The sequence below is a fragment of the Bradysia coprophila genome (genome assembly GCF_014529535.1).
Source record: "Bradysia coprophila strain Holo2 chromosome X unlocalized genomic scaffold, BU_Bcop_v1 contig_20, whole genome shotgun sequence".
NCBI lineage: Eukaryota > Metazoa > Arthropoda > Insecta > Diptera > Sciaridae > Bradysia > Bradysia coprophila.
In genome coordinates, this window is record NW_023503307.1 from 2,208,475 (window position 1) to 2,226,026 (window position 17,552).

The 17,552-nt window shown below is 35.4% G+C and overlaps 1 protein-coding gene across 6 annotated transcripts in view; it reads right to left on the reverse strand.

Moving 5' to 3' along the window:
• Positions 1-3,338: 3,338 nt before the first annotated feature.
• The window catches only part of LOC119068852 (probable phospholipid-transporting ATPase IF), a 36,315-nt gene continuing 22,101 nt past the window's right edge, over positions 3,339-17,552 (reverse strand). For 3 of the 6 annotated variants that reach the window (XM_037172673.1, XM_037172671.1, XM_037172669.1), the window contains exons 3-20: positions 16,707-16,832; positions 16,425-16,646; positions 16,129-16,356; positions 15,916-16,054; positions 15,597-15,861; positions 15,381-15,533; positions 14,701-15,313; positions 14,388-14,556; positions 14,078-14,321; positions 13,839-14,016; positions 13,701-13,775; positions 13,396-13,643; positions 13,121-13,326; positions 11,478-11,691; positions 8,203-8,348; positions 7,790-8,116; positions 7,663-7,704; positions 3,339-3,779 (exon numbers count right to left, since the gene is read on the reverse strand). In XM_037172673.1, coding sequence (XP_037028568.1) covers positions 3,560-3,779; positions 7,663-7,704; positions 7,790-8,116; positions 8,203-8,348; positions 11,478-11,691; positions 13,121-13,326; positions 13,396-13,643; positions 13,701-13,775; positions 13,839-14,016; positions 14,078-14,321; positions 14,388-14,556; positions 14,701-15,313; positions 15,381-15,533; positions 15,597-15,861; positions 15,916-16,054; positions 16,129-16,356; positions 16,425-16,646; positions 16,707-16,832 — 3,815 coding nt within the window. In that variant the 3' untranslated portion in view covers positions 3,339-3,559. Of the gene's footprint in view, positions 3,780-7,662; positions 7,705-7,789; positions 8,117-8,202; positions 8,349-11,477; positions 11,692-13,120; positions 13,327-13,395; positions 13,644-13,700; positions 13,776-13,838; positions 14,017-14,077; positions 14,322-14,387; positions 14,557-14,700; positions 15,314-15,380; positions 15,534-15,596; positions 15,862-15,915; positions 16,055-16,128; positions 16,357-16,424; positions 16,647-16,706; positions 16,833-17,552 lie in introns of those variants that run through there. The other 3 variants (XM_037172672.1, XM_037172670.1, XR_005086236.1) reach the window with 3 other exon arrangements.

The window sequence follows — 17,552 nt, forward strand, 5'->3', positions numbered from 1 at the left end:
TTACTCGATATTTAATATTTCGTAATTTAAAATGGCAATTTTGACCATTTTTTAAATTAAAAACGTGAAATTTTTAAAACCGCAATTTGTTGTAACTTTTAAACATAAATTCAATTACTAATAACACATAACGAATCTAAAAGCAAAACAATGACAAAATCTTCAGTTTCCACATCCTCCACACAACTATAGTTGCAACAACTATAAATCCAAAATCATTGACTTTACTTTTGCAAGGCTTTCTTATTGCATCCGATATTGAAATACCTTTCCAATGAGGTATCACAAGAAACGTTTGCATTTACCATACCCTCAGAAGGTGATCTTCTAATTTCAAAAATTCTATAAAATCGAACCTCGACGAAACTTGACAATTTTTTTAAAATAGTCTCGTACCATTTTTACTCCTGTCCTAGCATGAAAATGAAAGCATTTCAAGATGGAATTACTCTTGATTTTTACTCGGCAAAGTCTCACGTATCAATGACAGCTAACATTTTAGAAATTGGAGAGGGCTTGTTTTTGAGTTGTTCGAAGTTTTCGCGAATTCTCTCTTTAGATCTCTTCAAATTCTTTCGAAAAATCCTCCTAAAATTCTCGTAAATTTAGCCACGACAGAGGTCAATTAAAGCGACACTTCTATATATCAGTTGTTGTCATAATTCTATATCTTCCATGTTTACTTCAGTTCTCGTTCTGATTAGATTATTTTCAAAAATAATCGTTAAAGTTTGAGTAGTTCATTTATTGCGGATGTGTTTTAACTATGATTAAAATTACTTGTTGATCAAAACTTAGGTTTATCCAAAAACCAGATCCGAAAAAATGTGTTTGCTTCGAAAAGAGAGACACTAAATAAGTGAGTATACAAACGTGTATGTACATCCCTTCAAAAATCCTTTTTCTTTAAAAAATAAATATTTTTATTACTATTAACTAAATTTTGTATTGCTTTTTTATTAAAATTTCTTTTATTCAACCGGTGAACGAAACGTGTTACCGTTTACAATTCATGACGAAACGTTTTACCGTTTACAATCAAAGTGGACGAACAACAAGGACAAACAATGCTGATTTCGGTGTATCACACCTCATCAGTGCACCTATGTCTTGCGATGACCATGTGCATATCAGCACGACACAAACTGCAATGAGCAATCATTTCAATTGTACGAGCGGTTTACACGGTTTATTGTAACAATAATTGTTCGTAATTGTTCAGTTATTGTAACTAAAATTTCCAAGAAATTGTCGGATGTGGATCCAAAAAAAAGCTGTATGTGAGAGATACAGCAACAAAACAAAAAACGAGTTCTAACAAGTGACGAAGAAGTGTATGTGCGCTCGTACAATTGAAATGATTGCTCATTTCAGTTTGTGTCGTGCTGATATGCACATGGTCATCGCAAGACATAGGTGCACTGATGAGGTGTGATACACCGAAATCAGCATTGTTTGTCCTTGTTATTCGTCCACTTTGATTTTAAACGGTTAATGTTTCGTCATGAATTGTAAACGGTAACATTCCACATCACTCACGTCAACTTCGTCGTCAACCAATATCCAGCTGGAAGAGGTGCCAGCGACATGCAGCACATTTCTATCGGTATTTTATTATTTTTTATCGGTACTATTTTTATCGGTAGTTTATTATTTTTTATCGGTAAAATTAAATTATTCTATCGGTCGAATATAATATCCCCTAAATTATTGCCTACATTTCGGGGCAAAATTATTATTATTTTGATAATTTTGGACTCGCATCCTTTTTCGAAAAAGTACGACCATCGTTTGGTGTTAAAATGTGTTAGTTTTCATCAAAAATTTAAATGTTTGTAGTGATGTTACCCAACTCCGAGAAAACTCAAAATATGTGTCAATTTTCGTGAAATATTTAGTTTTCTCGAACTGAGGTTACATCACCACAAACATTTAAATTTTTACTGAAAGCTAACACATTTTAACACCTAACGATGGTCGTACTTTTTCGTAAAAGGATGCGAGTCCAAAATTATCATCAAAATAATAATAATTTTGCCCCGAAAAGTAGGCAACAATTTAGCCATGTGTAGATTCGTCTTAAACAATCTGAAATTATTGATATTATTGATATTACATACAATATCGTAGAAAATGGTCCTCAAAACACCAATTGCTACGATGGTTTTCAAACATATACGAACTTGTGAACAAGAGTTCATAAAAATGAGTCAAGAAGCTAAGCAGAAATCGTGTATAGAAAACAATCTTTAATGTTATGTTAATGTCTTCGGTTTTTATGAAACGTAAGTTCTGAGGACTCGAGCACTACGTTGGAGCGAGTTCAGTTGTGCTTGCGTCCGTTTCAAATAAACCGAAGTTGCATAAATTAAAAATTGTTTTCTATACACGATTTTTGCTTAGCTTCTTGACTCATTTTTATGAACTCCTGTTCACAAGTTCGTATATGTTTGAAAACCATCGTAGCAATTGGTGTTTTGAGGGCCATATTTTATAAATTAATATCGATGTTTGTCAAACGTAAAAACGTTGTCATGTCCTCAAAACCATCATCGTTTCGTGTAATGCCAATTTTTCGTATATTTACGAGAATGTGAACAGGAGTACATAAACGTAAATCTTGATGCATTGTCCTACATCAGGTCCTCAAAACCATCGTTGCATACACTATCGAAATATCGAATTTAATAGTTATTTATGGAACAAGAATCGTATGAAGGTATTTTATCGCAATAGATGTCGATTGTAAACCCGAGGCGAAGCCGAGGTTGACAAGACATTGTGTGCGATAAGATACCAGCATACGATTCGTGTTTCATAAAACGTTTTATGCAATTTAGTGAGCGAATTCCGCGCGGACATACAAGCCACAAAAACGTAAAAGAAAGTTTTCACACTGATTTTTTGATGAAATGAAACTGGTTGAATGACATTTCACACAGGCGGCATAAGGATCGAATTCGCTCACTGAATTGCATAAAGCACCGAGATTCATACAACGATTTATGCAACAGAGGCATCTAAAGTGAATTTTTGTACATTATGATGCTGAGTTGCATAAAGATCGTATCCTAAAAACCATGCCTACTACGTGACCGGTCTCCAATCTCTAGAGTCTACATAATAAAAAAAGAACGTTGACCATTTTCATTGTTACTGCACAATGAAACAAACAATCGTGGCTAAGATTAAGATCGTAGATCCGACGTAGTTTCAGTTGATAAAATGATGAAAATAATCTCATGCTGTATACCGTAACCTTTGTTATGATTGAATTGGATAGCACAACTGTTATAAAACAGAAACAAAGTGTTTTTTATTTGTACAAAATTAGTAGACCTTAATAAATAACATTTAGTAAATAATACAAAACTTAAATTCATAATTTAATTTACATGCAACACTGCGGTTTTCACAATTTGATCTTTAAATTACTATATAAAACTCAAATCCTAAAGTGACAACAAATTAAAAAATCCGTATTGCCCGTTTGTCATGTTTTCTATTCATGCCACAATACTCAAACGTTCTTTGTACCAAATAATGCATCCGAACTGCACTATAAATATGTGGACTCGATTTTACGCTTTTTGTACAGTGTTCGCAAGCGAAAATCTTCGCCGGGAAAGATTGGACCAATTTTGATATTAAATGCACTGAATGCCATTATTGCGAAGTCTGGTAATAGGGATGCCACTTGGATCATAATAAATAGCAGCCAAAATGTTAGTGATGTCAGTAGATTGTTGTACACCCATAGCAAATCACCATCGAAATTTCTATAAAAGGAAAAAGAGTTTTCCTTTTTATTACATAATCCGTCCGGTAATCTATTTATACAAAAAAGATTTTCTAAATATCCATCAAGTGAAGTTAACTTTAGCTCATTTTATTAGCATGGCAGTTGAAAAGAATCTCTTCTCTACCCATCATATCTTTTCCATTCTATTCATCGTTGCACGCGTATCATAGGTTCAGAAGAAAGGCGGAATCATTCGATAAATTTACATCGTGACCTTTTCGGATATGTATTTTAATTTGATTCAACGGGACCGTAAAGTAGCATTGTAAAGAATTCATGAATGTAACGATATATCCTCAGTTGTGATCCCCCTGATTAGGCTACGAAGAGAAAATATTGAATTAATTAATTTCTATTATATTGCAAAAAAATAGTGCCACTCGTTGTCGTGTTGGTTTTTATTGCCGTCTTGAATATTGGATTTATTGGTCGTTCTAATTTTCGATTTTTTTAAGTTCTTTTTTACGGTGTTACGCGTTTCTTGGAAATCAAACTCCAGCGCTACTTTATTGTGAGTTACGAATCGGTATTGGTAGTAAAAGAATTCTCTAGGGAGCTTTTTGGGCGAATTGTTTGAGATATTGCTAAATTGAGCAGGATAGCGTAACGATATGTCAGGGCCCATTTAACTGTGAAAAATATTTTTACAAATTTCCGATAACTTTTAGAAATCTATAAAACATTCTACAGTACATAATAACGACAAAAGCTAAATGTAGGTGGCATCCTGTTAATTCTAGCAGATGAACATGGAATTTTTGTATCTGAGATATGTGCGCTGGTCGATTGTTTTTCGTCCACCGGCGCACATATCTTGTTGTATCTTAAACTAAATCGAATAATTTCTCTAAAAACAATTCTTCGAACGATGAATCGTCGATCTTTCAATCAAATAACTCATTTCTGACGAACATAACTGACCCAAATATTAAAAAGAACGAATTTGCCATAACACGGAAACTCTGGGTAAAGCTAAACAGAATACGAACACTGACTGGGAGATGTACTCGTTTTATAAATGAGGAGTCATTGGATCACCATCCTGTGTTGGTGGAGCCCCGAAACAAACAATTCGCCACGATATTGTCACAGGATGCCATTTACGCGCTTACCAAGGCCCATTTACAGACTTTATCTAAAATTGGCAGAGCAGCATTACACGCTCTTGATTGGTTGCAAAATCTTGATGTCGAGTGACATGTATACGCTAAATAAAGACAACTTAATGTTCCCAACACGGATTGTCATTTAATAAAGACTTTCGCAATCATATGAGATTATTCATCTAAATTTTAAACAATGAAGCAAACAGTCTCATAAACAACAATAGACTAGAGCTAAGCGAAAAGTCATCTAGATCATGAGAGAAAGTTTTCTGTAGTCTAAAAGACGGCTAACATAGCATTACCATCTTTTTCTATACTTTCACTTCTCATGATCCAAGTGTTTCGAAGTGATTCGATCGAAATCTTGTACTTTACATGTTTTAACATTGGCAACATTATCCGTAGTTTATTCTGTCTATCTGTCATCGTTAACAGACGAGGTAGACGCCTGAGAAATCTTTGTCCGGATTTTCGCACAATATTTGAAAACGTTCAAACATTGAAGTAAAAACGACTGACCCTTAGAAAAGCAGTGTAATTCAGGCCAGGTCTAGTAGGAGTTTTTAGTTGGTTCACTGAGAAGTTCTGTTCTTTCAAATAAAAATTTGAAAACAATAATACGTGAGGAAATATTTATTCTGAAAATGTTTCCCAGCTGAAATTTGATTTTGTGCCACCGTGCCACCGACAATTGAAATACGACTCTTTTCAACACACATTTTAGTGTTGTAAAGTGACTTATTTCAGCACCCGTTTGATGTGATATTACAACACTCAAAGCAGTGTTGATATGGAATTTGTATGAGTTGTTACAGCATTCGTTTGAGAAAATGCAAAGCAATGTAATCGATCAAATTTGAAGAGTGATTGTTTACAATGAAAATTATGATTTTTTGTGCTCTTGTATATGCTCCGCTCGTAAGGAAAACTTGGGTCTAGTGCTGAAAAAATCAACATTACAATACTTGTAACACAACATACTATTACAGGACTATTTTTCTGAATGAGAAACTTACTCAGTGTGTAAATCGGAAAGCATCCTTAACTCTGTGCTACTATTATTTTCGAAACAATGGGACTTTTCCGGTGGAGAAACCAGAAATTTCTTAATTAAAAAATTGCTAAGAATTACTGAAAATTGCGGTGATATATTTCACAAATGTATTAAACATACAGCGTGGAAATGCTGCTGTTCTCTTCTATAGAATTAATTGAAATAAATTTAATCAAATAGAATGAAACGGAAAATCGGATGACAAAGTAAACATTCTCACATCAACCGCACGTAATTGACCAAAGACCGTCTTTATGTTCAAACGTGATAAGAATAATCGTTAATGTACCAACTTATCAATAAAAGTTCCAATAAAGTTACACTTTCCAAATGTTGAGATTCATGCTCGTATGGTGACCGTATCTCAATATGTGAATGAAACGAAAAACAAAATCTCTCGACTGTTAAGTCCTGTAATTTAGAAAGTTGGCTGCCGAAAGTGATGCATTTTCGAATAAACATTGGAAAGGAACTACGTAATCCGCCCATCAGAGATAAATGGTACTCTCATTTATCTACAGCGAAAAAAAAGTGCACATATACGGTTGTACAAGCTTAATGAAGAATCTCAACATGAGGAAAGTGTAACATACAATTTATTTGAACTTTAATACGAAGACGAAGATGCGTTATATCTACTGACCCTTCGGTCGTATACTATACATGTACCGGATATACGAGTTTCTGATACGTTCACCCAGCATTTTGTTTGATTTGATGTTGGATTGAGTTTTGAATAATAACTGCGTTCGACAATGCATGAGTGATGAGCGCAATGTATATCCGGTATGAGATAATGAAATGTTGAATTTCGAATGAAATCTATTTATAGAACAGGGCACTATTGTGCCTAATAAAATATCGTCGACAAAATATCCATCATGCATTTAATATTCCTCATCATATTCATTCTACGTAATACAGGATTGAAATGCTCTTCGAGTCAAAACTTCAACATGTCATGTCGTTCACAGCGAAATTTTGATCATATAAATCCACCAATCACCAATATGTCTTTCCTGAGACGGCAGTTTAAGAAAAGAAAACTTTTCTGTGAAATGAAAGTTTATCGAAGCCCGATTTACGAATTAGTTCACTAATTAGGTTTCAATCGATGATCCCACTCTTCTAAGAATATTGGATGATCGAAGTCTTAAGATATTTTAGGACTTTGAACTTTGACCGCCGTCTGAGTGGATAGAGTAAATCTAACAATTGTTAGATGTTGCTGTTAGGCATATAAAAGAAATAGATTCGAGAAAGAGAGACAAAAAAGTCTTCTCATCCATTTAAAGTTTAAGTGCAATCTTTATGACTAATTGTAACATTACAAGTAGAAATGATACAACGTAGAGAGGGTGTTTACCATCCAACCATGTAATAATTAAGTAGAAAAGTTTATTTTTCGATGATAACAGCGAATTACTTTTCCAACAAAATTAATAATAATTAAATATGCAGAAAGTTCTTAAGCAATTTTCGCTTAGTTTTGCTTTAAAGCATTAAAGCTTTTCTCGTAAGCTGTTTCGTTGCTGCATTTTAGATCGTATACTCGCTGTACTGTAACCCAATTAGTAAGACAGAAAGTAAAACATGCTTTCAGACAATTAGTGTGAGAGAAAATGTTAAACCATGCAACGTGCATTGCCAACGTTCGTGCAATTAAAAAATTTGCTAGAATTTATTGACTTTTCTACTACCTTTCTAATTCGGAGTAAAATGAGCTTTCATCATCCCACCGACTAACCGAAACACACAACGAGAAATAAACGTTCAATATTATTTCCAAGAACATAACTGAAATCAAATGACCGCAAATATACTTACAAAATGAACAAATTGTAAATAACCGTCGAAGCAACGAAAAATAGAATCGATCCGAGACAGGATAAAACGAACCAAATGGTCTGATATTTCGCTTCCAACCACAGTTTTAAATTGACCAGGACCACCACATTGTGTATCATAAATGTACCGAAACTTTGAAAGTCAGCGGTTCGTTCAGTCGATAAAATTGCACAGTTGTTGATCCACATTGCATAGCCGGACATATAAATAACCACGGAATGATAGCAGCCAAGAAGCATCCAACCGACAAAATATTTCCATGTTAAACGTTTGTTGCCAGTATTTTCTTTGTACAACGGAGGATTGCTTGAAGGGGATAAGTTGTTGTTTTAATCAAAAAAAAATCTCTCTCTAAGTTTGTTTAGGATTTTGTTTGAAGGTAGATTTCATACTTCATTAGCCTCTCCTCTGGGTAAATTTTCTCCGATAGTGAAATGACTAATACGGGAAGCGATGTGTATGCCACATTGTACAACGTTAGGAACACGGAATCGTAAATGGTTTCGGACGAAAACATGCTGTTGGTTTGAAAGTAGAGCTGCAACAATATTATTTATTTTTCAATTTTGTTCAATACACAGGTGGTTTTGAACGTATTTTAAACGTTTTTCCGTTAACATTGCGATGATAATGTTAGTCACATCGGGCAAGCGCAACAGTTAGAGAATCGTAAGAACTGACAAATTCAAAATAGAAGCTATTGATACATGCGGTATCGACGTTACTGAACATACACAGTATGTGTGCATCACTCATACGTGTTGTTTTTCTTACAATTCTCCAATAGTTCGATCATAAATCTAACTTTACTTGCTCATTCCAAACCTAAGTTGCATAAAAAAAACATATAAAGCATAGCACTGCTCCTAGCAATAACACTATGCGATATTAGTGATATGAGCTCCCGCTTATATTGATTTGTATTGTATGTATTAACTCATCCAACACTACGAGTAATTATACCTAGAGAGGAAGAAATTTGCACGACGAAATGTGGTCCCAACATCAGTCTCTATAATACACACATTTCGTATAATTTTACACCAATCCATGTATGCGTTGACGCTATATCGCTATTGATAGTTCAATTTAAATCTTAAATCTTAAATCTTAAATAAGAGGGCAGACACACATACCAATAAACATTCCGTATTTCAAGTTGGGACCACATATTTTACGTAATTTTGTTCGAAATTTCCTCTCTAGGTAATACCTAGTAGGTATAATTACTCTTATATCCAACATAATAATAATAAGTGATCTATCTTTTGGAGAATACTGAGATTTAATCGGTTTTCGAATATTTACTGTGTTTATGCTAGGAACAATACTATGTACAAAGCCTTCATTCTGCATGCGCATTTACGTAACCACCAAACCTTTTCTTTTAAATGAAATTTGAGGTTGTTAGAGACATTAATATTCAAAGTTCTACTAAAAAAAACGAGGCCCTGGGAATTGTGGAAATTTCTACTATTCCTGGGAATTATGGAAATAATGTTAACAGTAAATTGTCGATTTGACTAAATTTATGTTTTCAATTTTCATGTACCCAATGTAAAAATTCATTGAAATTCCCTATACAAATATGCTAGGCAATCGATAATGTACATTTCTTCAAGTTTTTTTTTGTGCTGGCACTGGGAAATGAACCATCAAAATCGAAAATAAATCATGAGTTTCCTTCCATAACGGTAAGTCATGTGTGAAGTAAAATATATCAAACAACAATGATAATATCGCACACACCGTTCTTAAGTTGCATTTTTGATTAAGAAGCATGGATGGGGATATGTAGCCGAAGTTAGAGTCTACAATTGGGCGTTTCGTATTTTATTTTACAAAATTCTGAGAAAAGTCAACAGTTTTCCTAAATTAACACTTGGATAGGGAATAGGGATGGCCTCTTTCAATTCAGGTTGAACCGAACCGGATTTCAGCCTGAAGCTGAACTAAGATTTCATGGTCGATTCGAACTTCTGGTTCAGAAATTTTAGATTTTCAGTTCAACCCGAAGCTGAGTTGGTTCGACTCGAATCTGACCCGAACCTGAACTTTTGAAGACTTAAAAATCTTTTCTCTGTGGAAATATATTTTTAGTTCAAATGTTTGCAAGACTCTCATGCCTTTCAAAGATGCTACTAATCAACAATTTTTATTTTAATGCGAAGCCTGATTCTCACGTGCTGCGCGGACAATAATTGAATAGCGAGACATTTATTTCAATTCCAATAAGTTCTATCGAAATTTCACATAACGAAAGCACAGTTCTTGTGCGAAACAAACAGAAAAACTTTGTAGTTGGTATGGATTGCGTCATAATCCTACATAGACGACCGGCGATAGCACAGTTATTGAATCTATTACTTGATTTGATCCATATATGTTCGATGGACTGTAATAAAATCTTTCACTTCATTTGTTTCAACGTGTACTTTATAATTCATTTATATTCACACTGTCCGTCAAAGGAAAATTGTGTTACACTCTGGACCACTGCATTATATATTTTATCACCTACGCGCGGTGTTCGGATGTCAAAATTACTTAACTAGAAGAATAATTCAAAAATTACACTTCAGGTCTATGTTGTTGTCTCGTTTTCGCTTATGTGATAAAATAGAGTACACACTTGTCACTATCAGTCTCGGCAAGCCTCGACTTCTTCGTGACAAGTGTGTAATATATATACTCGTTTAGTGGAATAATGATTACGAAACAACAAATATTTGCTATTCATTTGCATATTCATTGTTTTCTTTTAATAATTACGTAGCAAAAACAACTGAATTACATTAATAGCATTGTTCAAGTTCATACACATCAAAAAGCGGGAAAGCTATGTACAAAAACTATGTACATTGTACATATACGAAAAGCACACAGTTTCATAATGAAATACCCACGATTAATAGTTACAATTGAAAGCTCTACATACTACGAAAAGCTTAAAACCAAGTGTTCATGGGGTTAAGTAATATTTGAGTGATTTTTGATTAATTCGGAGAGGAAAACATGTCCGAAATTATTAGGAACAATTTTGAATCAATTCTGTGATGAAGGTCCATAACTATGTCAGTCTGTACTATGAAATGAAAAATATACCGAAATCTGATATAAATGTCGTAATTGGCAGAAAATTAACAAAAATTCAATCGTGAAACATCGTTATGCTTACGAATTATAGCAGCGTTGTTCTTTCGGTATGGTTTGATAATGAAGCTCCAGATCCTTGTTGAAGGAATGGAATTTAGATTTGCTATCGTTAGCAATCCGTCTTTCAAATCAATAGTTACGTGCTCGTTTGGAACAGTTTTTTTGGCAAGTGTGACGTTTTCAGCCGACAAGGAAAAAAATATTTTTTACTAAAGTGTTGGAACAGTCGTATTAACCTTTGAATTAAGGAACGGATAGCTACAGATAACAAATTTACACTCAACCTTTACTTAACTGCTTAAAAAAAGATTTGGAGCTTCATTAATTAATATCACCGACAAAATATCGATTACAATTCGCCGCTTTACCTCTATGAACAAATCAAAAATGGATTTCATACAAATTCACCACCCCATTCAGTACTTGACTTTAAACTGCAACGCATTAACTGTTACTGTATGAGATGACTATCGCTGACAATGACATCGCTATTTATATTCGAGATTTTTACCTGAATTAACATAAAAACTAAATTTTTGTAAAAGAAATACAAAACTAGAAGTGCCAGTCTTTGTGAATAGTAATATCCATGTACCAACAACACCTTTTTTAGCATGCAAAAATTCGCAAACGCATAATCTGCACACCTTGCGGCTTGTCGGCCCTCACGTCCTACAATACCAAGTCCAACATGAGCTTCCTGTATCATTGACACATCGTTGGCCCTGGATGAAATTAAAAGAGTTTTTGGCATATTTCAAATTCTTTGCAAATTTTAATTGGTACACCAGTGGAATTGTAAGGTCCAACAAATTCAATTCAATTGTGAGTAATGTAATGTTTTGTGGTAAAGCATGTAGAATTAATAGAATTCGTTCCGGATTGAAATTGCTGGTTCTTACAATTTCTTCACGGTTAACTGTACCATGAGACTAAGAATGTTGGTGAGACAATTATTATGCACATAATTGATTTAGGTCGACTTAATAAGAGACAGATACTACGTGATGTTTAAGCGGAACAGAAATTTTCATAATTTTTTTTGTTGTAAAATTTTAACGAATAGAATAAAAAATAATAAAATCTACGGTCACGAACATGGTTTTTCACCCATCACTTCATCACAATTCGCTCATTCGCTGGTTGTATTCTCTTTTTTAGCCCCGTACGAAGTAATAGTATCTTAGAACCTCTATAAGTCTGTATATAAGTCTGTCTGCGTACACGATAATTGGATTAAAATGTCAAACGATTTTGAAAATCTTTGTTTTCTGGTGATGACAATTGTAAGATCCCAGAGGTATTGACCACAACAATAGCATGAAAATCGTATCAGCAGATCATGAACTAGAGCCCTCATGAGCATTGCATGGAAAAACCGATTTTAATACCTTTATTCAGCTTTTGGAATTATTGAGGTGGTACGTCGATTCCCAAAGTTGCAACACTACTCATGGTCCACCATCCTCTCAGTTTTACAACTTTAGGATTTTTAAGGATTTCTGAGGATTTTTTTAGCTCTCTTAAGGACTTTCAGTATTATTGAGGTGATAGCAGGTTGGTTCTCAAAATTCTTGCACCACCTTCCATCTACCATCTACGAAGTTCTAAAAGTCAAGGAATTTGAAGGATTTGTGAGGTCAAGTACACAATAGGTATTCGGGATCGTACGGGGCTAACGTCGCAGCGTCTACTGCTTTATCCATATTTATTTAAATTATGACGTTGGGACAATAAAACTTTCGTTACACGTACATGCACTTATCTTTTCACCAATTATAAGTGTATAACCCTCTCAAATAACTTTGTGCATTAAATCCAACGTAATGAGCAACTTGCATATGGTTCTCTATGTTTTCTTGACTTGCATCGTATACCGTATACGGTTACAGTTATGCATTAGTTGTTCCACATTTTCAAGGGTTAATTTAAGTTTATTCGAATCAAAGATTTAATGTACTGTAAAATAACCGAGTGCAAAAATAAACTTATTCGGATGCCGCTCTGTGAAACTCATATCCTAAAGCGGGAAGGGGAACTTGAATGGGCTGCTTTTCATCTAATAACTAGGATAAACTGGCTGTAATTCACAGCACCTTACTCGTTTTGTTAATTTATTGTTCGCAGGAAAATAGGAAAATTTGTAATTCTTACCCATCTCCAATAGCCGCTGTAATTGGTTTCTCTTTCACTGTTTTCATCAGCCGAACAACTTCGCACTTTTGTAACGGACTCAATCGACAACACAATACAGCTCTACATTTAATTGCTAAATCACGGAACCGTTTCGGATAGCTGGTCAGTGCAATGCTCAGACTAGAACCATCTATCAATAGAGAGAATAGAGCCTGCGGGTCTTGCTGTAAATGATTATTGGATACCCATGTTACAACGAAGACTAAAAAAAATATTTTTTTCATTTGCCGTACTTGCATTTCATTTTCCAGAACATCAAAGTGTTCCAACAGTTGATTGTCGGCGGTGCATTCGGTAATAAAATATTTGTTCGCATTTTCTGGTATGTGTCCGCAAGACAGAGCAATATTTAAAGCTGTTTCGACTTTGTCACCGGTCAGAACCCAGACTTTAATACCAGCATGTCGTAATGATTCCAACGTATCTTTGACATTGTCTTGAAGTGCATCTTCCACAGCGGTTGCTCCAAGTAATTCCAAATCTGTGAAGGTGAACATTAGACGAAAATGAAATTCAAAAACAAAATTTTCCAACGAACTGTTTTCTAGCTTTGCTTGTACTTCAGCTATCCGAACGCTTCGGTCAGTTAGCGAATTCCCGGCCGCTGTGATTTCTATTAAATTAATCGTTTATGTACAATGATTGAACAAACATTCAAGAACCGCATTGTCTTTACCATTATCAAAGGTAGCATATTCCTCTAAGGTCATTTTCTTTCTGGCAACAGCCAGCGTACGCAAACCGACCTTCGCAAAGTCATTGATATGCCCTTGCGTTTCAGCTATTAATGTTCCGGGCGATTGTTGGCACAAGGGTAGAACATGACTTTCTGCTCCTTTCGTTAATAACCAGATCTAAATTATGGCAAATTATCAAAGTTATTCGATTGAAAAATGATTGACAATCGTAAATAACCTGCCCCTTACGATCCTTTACTAGTGTGCTCATCCGTTTGCGATCGGACGTAAACTCTAACGTGTGCAATCTCTCAAAATGTAGATCGTTGTCAACAGTAGGTTTCCTAATGTAAGCGCTTTGGTATGGTTTTATTTTCACAGTCAGAATATCGTTCACTTCACCGGTGTACAAGAAACCAATCTTAGCACAAGCCTCAACCAGCGCTTTTTCATCAGGGCTGGATGCTTGATAGTCCAACTCTCTGAAAAAATATTCCGAAATGAGCACGCTCAATTGAATGTGGAGTTGGGCATGCTCAGATACTCACTGAATCGCATTGTTGATCTCTTGCCTTCGCCGAACTGACTCTTTTCTTTCGATTAGCGACGCTTCGATGAATGATGGTGCGGCATAGTACTCTCTCATACTTGTTATCGTTCCCGAATGACGTAACAAAACCGCTGCTCTTGATTGTGGTCTAAGATTCGAGGCTAATGCTGGAAGTAAAAATTGATTGGCAATTTTTAATGTGGATAAATGTCTCCTCCATTCAACACAAACTGCAATAATGCTCTTCTTCAGGCACATCTACTAGTGTTAAAACTTAAATTCTTTGATTTGAAGATAAAGCAAATACTCACTCGTGCCTTGTTGCCTATTGTGATTAGTCGATGCACCATATGATTGCGTTCGTCTGTGTGTCATATGAGGTCCTCTCGGTTCCATTTCGATGTGTGAAATCGTTCTTGTAAACTCAATCGATAGTGGCCGGGCTAACTTTATAACAGGTGGTGGACTTTGCGTTTCAGTTTCGAATAAACTGACTGGCCGTCTCGGATGCACTTTATTGTCCAATCGCTTTGCGATCATATTGTCTAATGGTGGCTTGATATTGTTGTTGTCATTAGCGTCCAGAATGTTCACTTTCCTTTCGTTTAGCAGAGGTGATATGTCGCCAATGGGTCCGACGTATGGAACGTTTTGGATGGTTTCGTGAGATTGTTGCTTTACAAAATCAGTTTCGTCAAAATCCGACTCCTGTGTGTTGTTCACTTCACTCTCTTCCGTTATGTTTGTGAACGAATTCACCGAACGAAGTTCTACCCCATTTCCATTTAAATTTCCATTTATGCTTCCGTTTACACTACCATTTCCATTTTGGGTTGCAGATGGTTCTACTTCCGCTTCGGCAACCGTTGCCACTTGAACGGTATGACATGCAGACAATGTTTGGAAGAAATCAAAAACATCTTCCTAAAATGCGAAATGTCTGCAGTCAGTATCACATATTGATTTATTATTGATTTTATCGTCCGTGCACCTTGAATTCATGAATCTTGACAATGTTTGGTCGTCCCTCCTGTCTAATACCCGAACCAAGGAAACTGTACTTTTTGCCGTTTATCGAACATTCTTGAAAAATCATTTCATTTTTGGTTAAAGTTCCCGTTTTGTCCGAAAATAAGATGTTAATCTGTGACAAAACCATCAAATTATAGTTTCAAGTGACTGCTGATGCAAATCATGACGCACTAACCTGACCGAGTTCCTCATTCAAATCAGACGTATTTACAATGCATGGTTGATTCGTTTCGGCATCATACAAATCAATATCCCACTCCATGAACAGTGATCCAATGAACTTGTGCAATTCAATTGTAACGTACAGTGATATAGGTATCAGATAATTGAACAAGATCAGAAAGGAAAAATAATCTTGGAGGATTTGCGTGACTGGATTAGCATCCGGATTTATTTCGCCTAAGTAGACATTGTGCTCTGAATGGTATATGTCGAAGTATCTACAACGAAACGTTTGGTTATTATGAACTACGATCGTTTCCTGGGTGACGTACCTTTTCAGGAAGTATGATGTGGTCACAATTGCAATTAATATTAAAAGGAAAAACACTAAGAATTTGTTCACATATTTTTCGCTCGAACATATCTTCTTTCTGGTCAGTCGGCTGTTCAGCGATAATTTTGTGTTTTGACCTAAACAAATTTTTCATTTTTAAAATGTTCCAACAGTCTACTCACGAGCCGTCGTGTGTAAGTAACTACCGTACCAGTATATACAGCACAGCCGATCGCCCATTCTGTATTTTTGATTCTCGATCCTCGTAATAGAAGATTTTCAGCCATCAGTGGCAGAGTATGACGTCCCTCCTGAAATTCAGTTAAAATACTGTCCCGTTCCTTACGATGAATCGGACCCAATTCAATGCGTCCAGTGAATGTGTATAAATCAGTTCGTGGTTGTTCACACTCGATGGTGCCCAATGTATGTAATTTGTCTAAATTGGTGATGATTGTGTCAGATAAAGAGCTTTCAACGAAAAACGAAAACCGCAACTGAACTCACCTATGGCAACATTTGGCAGTCCTTTAGGAACCATTAAAGTCTTTAAATTGGTTTCACCGTCCAAATTGGCAGTAGTGATATGACACTTTAAATTCGGATCACTGGATTTTATTAAAACTAAATCACATGGTACATCACAATCCTTAACAGCCATTACTATATCGCCTTGCACTATTTCTTGACATTTTACGTCTACTTCAGCTCCATTACGAATAACAGTCACTGAAATTCATTTTAATCAACAGCTAGGACATTTGGAATATAATTTGTTGGCGTACGTACCATAGGAATAATTTACCATATTGTCTGCTCGATGTCTTAAAAAATCTTCATATCCTTGTTTCGCTGCGGTAACGGATATTACGAATACTAGCGGCATTAGCGAGGTAAGCGGTGATACTGGACTATCTGAATAAGAAAACGATGAATTTAATCTTTGATTTAGATTAATGTAAACTTCTACAAAAGGACAACCCAGAAGTTTCTTAGCTAGAAACTGAATCGCTCCAGCCATTTACTGGAGATAAACGTTCCCAGTGTTCACCCACTATAAAATAATTTGCTTTTCCTTGGAGTGCAGATATCAAGGTATTTCAGCAAGCCATCATAATCTAATTTCTAATAAATTTTGTTGTCTTGCGGCCATAAAATGACCCATTACAGTCTCTCTCAAAGCAAGCTTTCGTATTTTCTGTCCACAAGGCAACAAAGTACCGTACTGTCTCGTTGGGATTTTTTTGTTTCGACATGATATCCTTTCCACAAGCCTCAACAAAAAATGTCCCAGCAAGACTAATGTACAGTACTGCGATCAAAGTAATGCGTAATAGTATTTTACATGACAGGGATAAAAAGATGAAAAGTAGAGTTTTCGTGTGAATTTTATTGATCCGAGGCGCAGCCGAGGTCAATAAACACACGAAAATGATGCATGTGGCGTGGCATGTAAATGGATTTAGTTCTCTTGCGGCCAGAAAATGTATCATTACTGTCTTGCTCAAAACCGGTTTTACGCATTTTCTGGTCACAAGACAACAAAGTACCGTATTGTCGTGGTGAGATTTTTTTTTGAGGCGTGTTTGATAAATCGCCTTCGACTCGAAATACAACCTCCGCAACAAAAAATGT